Source organism: Spinacia oleracea, chromosome 6 (genome assembly GCF_020520425.1).
Source record: "Spinacia oleracea cultivar Varoflay chromosome 6, BTI_SOV_V1, whole genome shotgun sequence".
NCBI classification, from domain to species: domain Eukaryota; kingdom Viridiplantae; phylum Streptophyta; class Magnoliopsida; order Caryophyllales; family Amaranthaceae; genus Spinacia; species Spinacia oleracea.
The window spans coordinates 19908096-19918678 of record NC_079492.1 but is presented as its reverse complement, the minus strand read 5'-3'; the positions used below and the strand labels follow the sequence as shown (position 1 = coordinate 19918678).

General features: G+C 35.1%; 1 protein-coding gene across 1 annotated transcript; it reads right to left on the bottom strand.

The window, feature by feature from the left end:
- Window positions 1-910: 910 nt before the first annotated feature.
- Window positions 911-2965, bottom strand: LOC110792768 (uncharacterized). The gene is made up of 3 exons (XM_056831994.1): window positions 2956-2965; window positions 2731-2852; window positions 911-2293 (listed from the first exon to the last, which is right to left on the bottom strand). The coding sequence occupies exons 1-3, from the start codon at window positions 2963-2965 to the stop codon at window positions 911-913; spliced, it is 1515 nt and encodes a 504-aa protein (XP_056687972.1).
- Between the last annotated feature and the right edge of the window lie 7618 nt (window positions 2966-10583).

Sequence of the window (10583 nt, the reverse complement as noted above, 5' to 3'; positions counted from 1 at the left end):
GAGGGACTTAGTTTTCTAGGGTAGATAACCTATCCTACAAATGCTAACTAATGCTTTTTAGATGATTAGGGGATTGGGCCAGTAATGCGTATGGCCACTTAAAGCCTTAAACTACTATTTCATTCTTTTTCTTGATTTTTCCTTGGCTAGGGAATGTGGAGAACTGGAGGTGACATTTAATTGGATCATTTGTGTACATTTCTTGCTCTGAGTGGTCTTTGTTTTAGCTACCGATTTGTGTTTAACTTGGTTTCTGGTTTCTGTTTTTGGTCGTGGTCTATTAAAATTTCACTGAAGAAGAAGCAAGGATGAAGATATACTCTGTCTCTACCAGACATTATTTTGCCTTTGGTGCCTTGGTGTCGGAGGAATTAACATACAAGCTTAAAGGTTTTACTTCATTTGCTTAAAAGCCAATTCAGCATCTGGTTTGTGAAAAGTGAAAAGCTAATGGGTTTGTTCCCTCTGTTTTATGTTTCATGCAGAGTTGCCAAATGTTCGTTGGGTCCTTCCTGACTCATACTTGGATGTTAAAAACAAAGACTACGGGGGTAAGAAAACGATATATTTGATAGCTTTTTGGTTATATTATTTTGTAGATGGGACATTATGCGATTCTTTGGTATTGGTTTTGAAATCTATCTTTGTTGTTCTTTAGTGCATTACTGCAATATGCTTTGAACTTTGTTAAAGTAGTTTGATTTTTTGGTCTAATGCTGCAATTAGTTGGTTATTGGACCTGGGAAGGATACAGTAACATATTGTGCAATTGATGGATAAAGATAAGATCAAAATAAAGAGTCTAGAGGGATAACAAACAAGTAATGTAATCCAAAAAACCGGTTTCATTAATATAAGAGCACCTAGCGTGTATTGTTACAGTGAAAAAACTCTTCCTACCAAAAACTGGTCAAGAAATGTACAAAATCCCACGGCTATAGAAAGCAAGATACGTTGAGGTGAAAACAAACCATACAAAAGAAACCCACCAAGCCAAGAAGAGGGCAACCTCTTTAACAAAAGCCGAGCATGGTAGCAAAACACATGCCACTTCAAAGTTCTCAAATAAACCCTCATCAACTTGAGACAATCCCAATGAAAGAAGCACCAATGCTGCCGGTGCAAAAAATTGTATAACCGCGAGGCACAAGTAATGATTGTGCAGGAAAACCTTCGCCCTACTATATTCCGTATAAGGAACCACACTAGCGTGCAACCTTTGGTACCACGATAACACTGCCTCGTTCAAGAAAGTTTGCACGTACCAACGCAATGCAATAACTTGCAACAACCCCGAAAGAAGCAAACACAACAGCCTAAACTTAACAAAGTCGGGTTCGGACATACCCACATTGCCAACCAAACTCGAACTCACCCCATTTCTACCACCGTCAATGTTTTTGTTAACAAGAAGTTCGCCAAACAGGTTGATCCAAAGCAAGGAAGTGAACCCCAATAGCAAATAGTATGCACAGAAGATAACTTGAGAAAACCATCCACATGAAATTATAGGCAAATTACATCTTATTTGATCCGTTCCCAGCCAAAAGGCTCGAGCATTCTTACCCGCGGCCAAGTACAAAAACCCGGTGATAAAGCCCGAAAGGAGGGACACAAACAGCTTCCCATATCCATCAATTGAGCTAAATTCAAAGTCAAACAACCAAGGATACACCCCAACGCAGATCACAAGAGATGCAAAAAACCCCAATGCTCCAATCACTAACCCTAACCCCCTTTCAGACCTCTTAAACGTAGATCTTTCAATGGAAACACGAAACAAGGAAATCAAAACCCTAAAAAAACCTAAAACCCCAATCACAATTGGAACTAAAGATCCGCTCTTCAAAACCCCAGAAGTCGTATAATCATCATCAACATTGTCTTTATCATTATCACTTTCACCCACATTCAAAATCAAATACTTGTGCAACAAAAAGCAAGTAAAGGCAACAACAAAGCAATTAAAACTTCTAAAACTATCAAAGTAAAGGCGAGAACAAATTTGAGCATCACCTAATCTCAATCGAAAGATCTGAGCTTTAGTCTCATCAAACTCGAACAATTTCTCCCTGGGTTTCTTCCTGTTCCTTAGCTCAGAAGATCCATTAACATTCTGATCAGAAGGTCTTCTAATGGCGACTTTGGGCCCAGATGATTGGGTTTGATTAGTGAGGTTAGCATCATCTGGGTGGATGTAAGTGTTGAGACCGTGGAGAATTAGAGATGGGAGAGAGATGAAGTAGAGGATGATTGAGAGTGATAGTGAGAGGATGATTTGGAAGATCAGGTTCTTGTATGAGAAGAACAAGTGTATAATCAGAAAACAGAAAAGAGAGAGTGAAAAAAAAAATTGTGGAAATTTGTTGCTTATAAGGTTTGAACCTTGGTTGATTGGAGAAGTATGATAGAGCTTGCAAAGGGAAGGAATACAAAATATTTCCTTAGGAATAGTGAATTTCATGAATTTGTGACTCAAAATACTATTGATAAGCATAGTGTTGCAAATGTGAGTATTTTAAAGGTTATATATATATATATATATATATATATATATATATATATATATATATATATATATATATATATATATATATATTTACACTCAAATGAGAAGACACCTTATAATGGGAAGAATGAGAAGGAACCTCGGCCTTTCGATGAACACAATCTAGCGGAGCAAATTGTTTCCGCGTTACTGATTGTTCTTTCAAACGGAGTAACGATTACTTTAAAAATAAATTGCAACTTAATTATGTAGTAGCTTTTCCTAAAATTAGTCCACGTGTTGTGTAACTTGTACCCAGTTGCTGCAATATGCTCATCTTTGTCTCCCCTCTCATTAATTGAAGCTATCATGGAACTCAAAACTTTAAAACTTACATATTCAATTTCCTCTCTCCTCTCGTCCTTCCACCAGTTGTACCACCACCACCATAATATTGCTTAACCAACCAACTTCCATTTTTACTCATGTGAAGTAACCACGAAGGGGAGAAAATACTTATTGAAAATGAAAGATGGAGGAGATAGAATTATAGAAAGAGGCGGGTCTCCTATATATCTCCAATGTTGTAAATTTGCTCGTCTGATTTGTTTTTTTTTTTTCTAATTCGAACACTTTTTTGCTCATCTACATGAAAATTTTGCTCATTTAAACGAAATGAGTAAAAGAATTTGCTCATTTAACGAAATGAGTAAATTTTTTTGCTCATTTATCGAAATGAGTAAAAAAATTTGCTCATTTAAACTAAATGAGTAAAATTTTTTTGCTCATTTATACTAAATGAGCAAATTATTTTAATTACAAAAACTGGGCCATTTTTCTGAATCTCACCTTCTTCTCCTTCCAGACTAGATTGACATTATTGTAAGTCCCCTTTTATTCTTTGAACTATATGCCATTTTGATGGAAAAAAAAATTCAGAAACTCATTTCAGTTTTTGCCCAATAATAAGAACCTAATTAAGCATAAAATAAAAAACATTTTTCCCAGTAATAAGAACCTAGTTAAGTAAAAAATCAAAAACAATAATATTAATTCATATATTTAATTTGCTTGCTTCAACCTCTTATAACTTGCTTCATAATCAATCACGATTTCAATGGAACCCCACCAAAACCAAATCTAGTAACAAAGAAGAAATGGAAGATCTCATGTTGCATAATTTATTTATTGCAAAGGAGTTAAAAATAGAGGAGAAAGGAAAATGGAGGAGAAAGACAGAAAAATGGAGGAGAGAGAAAATGGGGGTGAGTTTTATTTGACTGGGTTTAAATATGGAAGAAACAAAATTGAGGAAGGAAGAAATCCACGTGAACAATTAATGGTTCATTTGGCCGACCAGCTGTCAACTACGGAGTAATTTGTTTCTCTTCAAAGGCACATTTACCATTGTGCCATTAATGACACGCGAATATAAGTCGTCGGATTTAACTCCCGCAACATCCCAGATAAACAATTCTTAGCCACTTTAATTTTATATTAAATAAATCAAAGTAACTACAAATACTCCAAAAAGAACCAAAGTTGACCACGAATGTTTAGAGTTCTAAAATAAGGTTTAACCAAAAAAAAAAAAAAAATTCTGATGAGTCCAATATAAACAGATAAAAATTTGTAAAATAAACAAAAGGATAAAATTTGGAAAATAAATAAAAGATAAACGGTAAAAAATTCATAAATTTCAATTATATAAAGCCATGAGAATTAGTTTCATATGTCAATCATATCTCCCGCAACCCTATGTATTTCATCTTTTGTTGAATGAATGTGTTTTGATATAGGTATATATTTAGAGTTGATATTACGTTCATTTGTACATACTTAATATTATTGTTCATTATGCAGGGTATTGTGGTCGTTGTTTGAGAGTCGTAGCCAAAGACTCGAAGGGAGTGATATTTGCCGCCACCAGTTATGCTTTCTTATTTAACAACTTTAAAATTTTAGTACTAAGCATTTTGTTTATTAATTATTATAATTATGTACATGAATAATTCTCCATATAAATCAAGGTTTAAGTTTGTAACAAACTATCATACTCTAGGTTTAGTACGGAGTATTTAGTATGTGTCAATCTTTCAATATTTAACAAAGCTTAAAGTGTTGTTCATTAGTTCATTAAGATACATATTTATATACATTTTCTTTTTGATGATCAGATACATGTTTATATAATTATTATTTTTTGGTGATCAGATACATGTTTATATATGTATTTTTTTTTTGGTGATCGGATACATGTTATATGAGATTAGCATATAAGAGCGCAAATCGTAAATACAGAACGTGAAGTTTAGCTAAGGAGATTGAAGGTTCAGTCATGCCAATAGATAAGGCAGCTGAAGCAGGAAGCAATGGAAAATTTATCGACCGCATAGTTTCAATTGATAGCAGTTATAATGCTCTTGCTGCAAAGATGAACTCTCCTCTTTTAGATAGACATGGGTGACGACTCGCCCAAAAAGAAATTTGGTAACATGCATGCATGTTGAAGAAGTTTGAGGTGTTGTGGAAGGAGGGTAAAAAATAAGACTCTTTTAAAATGCTAATTGTTCTGTTGTGCTTAAATATCTTTTTATATAATATGTTTTATGTTTTTTTTAGAATATGAGAATTCAACTCAAAAATCAATTGAGTTTTTAAAGTCTATGGAGTTTTTTTTTTAATGGAATAGACTTTTTTTTTAAAAATAGAATCCTATAAAATAGACTCTATCGTTTATTATTCATCTGATCAAGATTAAACTAAAGATAAAGTTAGTAAATTCTACTCGACAAAATTTTGTTAGATAAGATAAAGTTTATATTTATCTATTGCATCAAGTTTTATATCATCCAATCACAAAAAGTACAGAATAATTTTCACGAAGCGTATTTGTGGTTCAAAGTTAACGTGATCAAAGATAAATATCCTCTATCCTAATCGCCCTTTAAAAAAATCAAAGATAAATATGTATAAAAATTAAAAGATAGGATCATGATATAAAATTTAATTTGATGTCTACCTTAAGTAGTCTATATCATGTTATACTTCTTATTGTCACAATACATAAAAAGAAACCATCCCCGTACCATTTAATTTGACATTTTCTAAATACAAAACCTTATGGTTGAATAATATTACGCTATAAATCAGCTAATAAAACAGAAAGAAAAAACAATTAAGTTTACCCGTGCATCGCACGGGTTTCAAATCTAGTAATGCATATTTATGAGATTGTTATATACGCAGTACACGAAGTACATATACTCCCTTAGTATTTATTTAAGAGATTCACTTGGCGGGGTACGGGTATTAAGAAAAAGAATTGAATGAAATAAAATAATAAAGCAAGTGGAGTTGGGTAGATCTCTATTATATAAAGGAACAGCTGAGGGTAAATACGTAAATACGCTTTTCGTGTCCCCCTAGGAATAGACTGAAGGAAATAATGCCCTTGGTCCAAGTATGCATTCAATGTTAAGTCTAATAAATGCGGTTCAGTATTAATTAACAAGTTAATAATTCAGTGAGATCAAGTGAGCTGAATGCCTAGCTAGAGGCCGCTTCAGTTCAAGTGGAATTAATGATATTAATCCACAGCTTACTCTTGACTGAACCCGTAGGGTCACACAAATAGTACGTAAACGGATCAAGTATTTAATAGCATTAAATACTCCATCTATGGATATTCGGAATCGACGGATCTTGGTTTCAGTGGGAGCTGAGATCGTCACAGGCAAGAAATGAATACTCCGGAAACGATGATATTGCCGGAAACGGAAATATGGATCGTATCGGAAATATAAATATTATCCAAGTCGTAGATGTTGCCGGAAACGGAAACATGGTACGTATCGGAAAATATTATCGGAAATGGAAATATTGCCAGAATCGGAAATATTGCCGGAAACGGAAATATTGTCAGAATCGGAAATATTATCGGAATCGGAAAATAATTCCGGAAACGGAAATATTAAATATTTGTTCGAAACGGAAATTGATTCCGGAATCGGAAATATTAAATATTGTTCGTATCGGAAATGAATTCCGGAATCGGGAATTTAATCGGAAGCGTATCGTACGAATTAGCATCGGACGAGGCCCGCTAGACGAAGGCCCATCACGAAGCCAGGCCGTCGCCCAGCGAGCCAACGCACACCATCGCACGCCAAGCCTCGACCAGGCCCAGCGCAAGGCCAGGCCCAGCCAAGGCCTTGGGCGCGCGCGCAAGAGCACAGCAGTGGGCCGAGCGCTGTGCGCCTAGCGTGGGCCGCAAGGCTTGCGCGGGTGTACGGTGCTCGTGCAATGCTTGTGCGGGAATCCTGAAGCAATCGGGATTCGAAGTGTGATTAAATCCTAAAACTATTAGATAATGATTATTTAATTAGAGTCCTAGTAGGGTTATAATTAAATAAATTAGTATCCTAATAGGATTCCAAAACCCTTTCCATAACTCTATAAATAGGTGCCTAGGGTCACATATTTTCATAGATTATTCAAGTATTCAAAGTGAGTTTTTGAGAGAAAATTCAGACACATTCCTTGACTATAAGTGCCGAAAATTTATAGTACCTTAGGGGCGATTCTAGTTGGTCAATCTTAAGGCGGATCCGGACGTGCTGTGGACTATCTACGGAGGGACGACACTTGGAGTCCTAAAGACTTGTTCTTGTTCGGTTCGGGCGCAGCTAGGGAAGGCACGCAACAAAGAGTATGCATCTAAACTATGCTATATGATTATGTGTAAATAATATGTATTCCTGGCTAAATGATTTTTCCGCATGATTTATGAATTGTCATATGTATCATAACCTAACAGTGGTATCACGAGCCTCTTATTATTTTCATAATCTAAATTGCATGAACATGGTTAAATATTACAAATTTGCAAGAATTAAAAGGGATGATTAATTTTCGTAATTGTTAATTAATTGCAAATTGCGTTTATTTAATTATACGTACGCAGTTTTTCGGCAGTTTCTTCGTTACTCATCCAAATCGAGTGATTTTTGTGTTAATTCCGCATTTTTTTGCAGTTTTTTCTGCCGAACCCAAAATTCTCAAATTCGAAGCCTAACTATGACTTTTCGAAGGTTTTAGTTTTTCGAATGCAAAATTTCGTAAATTTAAGATGTTAAATTAAATATTTGCGATTCTTGTTGATAAATCTTGAATTTTTGATTGACCTACTGTATATGTTTAACAAGTTTGAATGCCTAGCCTTGTTAATTATGCAATCTAATTCGTAATTATGATTAATTTGTTGAAAATTAGAATAATTTAGAATTAATTTGATTTTCATAATAAATTATAATTTAATTAGAAACCTATGATTAAAAACCACCATAAAAATTGTAATTTTATGATAAATTTTAAATTTTTATGACCTAGGCTTGAATCCATGATAATCGGAAATCAATTGAATAATAAATTTTCGATTTTTCGCCCTAAAATTGTGAAATTAATATTAATTTATTAATTTGTCATTAATTTTAAATATAAATTTTAAATATTTTTATGCGATTCGTTCATATAACTTGCACGCACAAAGCAATGGACGCTTCGTGTTACCCTGAAGGGGTGTTGTATAGTGCGGGCATGCGACGACGAGCAAGGGAGCTCGTCGCCCGTGCGGCACGAATGCAATGAGCAGGGGCATGGTGCACGAGCACAAGGCAGCAGCCCTGCCTTGTGTCGTGGGCCAAGAGCTATGGATGAATGGGCATGGGCGAAGGCAAGGCATGGCAGTCGCGTGTGGGCAGCAAGCGAGCTGCGCCACAACGCGCACTGCCTCACGCAAGCGCGCGCAGCCTCGCGCGCAGCGAGCGCAAGCTCGCGTGCCACGAGCGCTGCGCCCAGCGTCGATCGCGCGCAGCGAGCAATTGCTCGCGCACAGCGAGCGATGGCTCGCGTGCATCAAGCGCTGGAGCGCGCGCAGCAAGCGCTGGCGAGCGCGCACAGCGAGCGATGGCTCGCGTGCATCGAGCGCTGGCGCGCGCGAAGCGAGCACCACTTGTGCGATGGCTTGCGAAGGGTAGAAGCAGCAGCTATGCGACGCAGCGCATGGGCTGCGCGCACATGGCCAGCGATGGCTATGTGCGTGTGGCCCATGGGCGTGCGATGCGTAGGGTGTTTGCGTTGCGATTAGATCGTTTTGAATGTTTAATTTGAAATTTTCAGTTTACGTAATTTTAATTAATTTTAAAATTAATAATTTAAATTATTTTCTTGGATTTTAATTTTGAATATTGTAATTATAATAAATTTTATTTATTCTAATTATTTTACTAAAATTAAAATCATGAATTAATTTAAATACGACTGAAATTAAATTAAACTTTTTGGATTCAATTATAAATTTATATGAGCTTTAAATTTTAATTAAATTTGTATGTTTCCGGTTAGACTAGAAATACATTTTTATGTTTAAATTACTAAAGCATATGAATTTATTGGTTTAAGTGGGAGCCCTTTTAGTCATAAACTCTTGATTAGGTCTACAAATCCTTAAGGTTAAAACAACTTGATTAGAATTAATAAGGACTGAATAATTGGTAGATTATTGGTGCCCTTGATTAATTGCTGCAAATGTTTACGTGATGCATAATGTGTTTTACTAACCAGCTATGTGGGCCATTCATGATAATGAATGGGTGAATGGTATATATTGTATATGTACTGTTTTGCAGGTTATGAAGTGACTAGTATGGCCCAAATAGGATAGAAAATATGGTCTGCGTACCATTAATTTGAATGTAATTGGTCTAAAGTACCAAAGTTGTTTTTCAATTCAAATATGGTCTGCGTACCATCAAATAGTTGTAATTATTTTTAATTATAGCTTATCCATTTTGAAGAAAATGGTGCCTCCCACGGAGATTTTCAAGACGGACTTTGAAGTTAAAGCTTCAAGATGAAGTCGGGCCATACTAGATCACATTTATCTTATGCATGTTTTAAGTTATTTATTGCTTTTAAATATGTCTTAAAATGCATGAGATCAAAAGCTTGATTATGTTGCATGATTAAGGATTTTAGTTCACTTAAAATCTAACCAACATAGTAAGAGCCTTAAGTTCCAAACTTAAAAATTGAGTTAAAAGGTGCCATGCCAAAATATACACTTGCTTGGATATCCTTTACATCAATCTAGTAATAGTTTTCGCTCAGGGAGGTGTTACTTATTGGTCCTAAAGGGGCAAGGTACACAAATAATTGTGAGTACATGTTAGTTTTGGTGAAACTCAACGATATAAGTAAGGAGTCCTTTTATGTCGTGGCAAAATCGATAGGTTTACCTAATAAGTTCTTAGACGTACCTATCAACCAAGAATAGTTTCTAGACTATTAGCAAAAGGCTTTTGCTTACCTAAGATGTTTTAGGATTAAGTCGACAAACTGTGCTTAGTTCTTCAATGATTTTAGGATCTTGGAATCATTTTATTCAAACCTGCCGGAACAATAAAATCGAATAAAATGCTAATAACTTGTTTGAATTGCATGGTTGCTTTAATTTCAAGTTATTATTCATGATAAATGTTTAGACTTTGCATGCTTCAATGTATGTTTTAATTATTGTTTATAATTAAATATCTTGCACTGCAGTAAATCCTTTTAGAAAGGTAACAGTAAATTTCCTCGATTGGTAGTGAATCCAAGAACGATTCACGGAAATGAGAGAAAGTGAGCAATTTAAAATGTACGTTTCTTATAGCGACTTTTATGGTTGTTTTCGAACATCAAAGTCGAATGGCAAACCAATTGGTGCTTGTGAATTCAAAATACACTGTAGTTTTGAGATCATAAAGCATTGAGTTTAATACGCTCAGCTTTACCAATGGTTAACAACCTAATATCTTTGTCCATTTAATTCTCGAATGAGTCTAGTTCCTAGACATTCGAATAGATCGATACTTAGAGAACTTTAGAAGCTTCTGGTAAGATCATCTAGTTGAAACAAAATATTCAACATAAATTAAAATGGTAAAGAACCTTGTTGGTGACATTGGACATGTCTAACAAAGTATAAAAGTCAACACTAAAGAATTCAATTCTTAAGACTATAAGAAAGGGTACAAGAAATAGGAAAACGAGG

What these genes read in the sequence shown, in the direction of transcription:
- LOC110792768 (XM_056831994.1), bottom strand. An exon ending in AGTTGCAATTTATTTTTAAA is followed by an intron (nt 2,294 to 2,730) that starts GTAATCGTTACT and finishes TTCTCATACAAG; the next exon opens with AACCTGATCTTCCAAATCAT.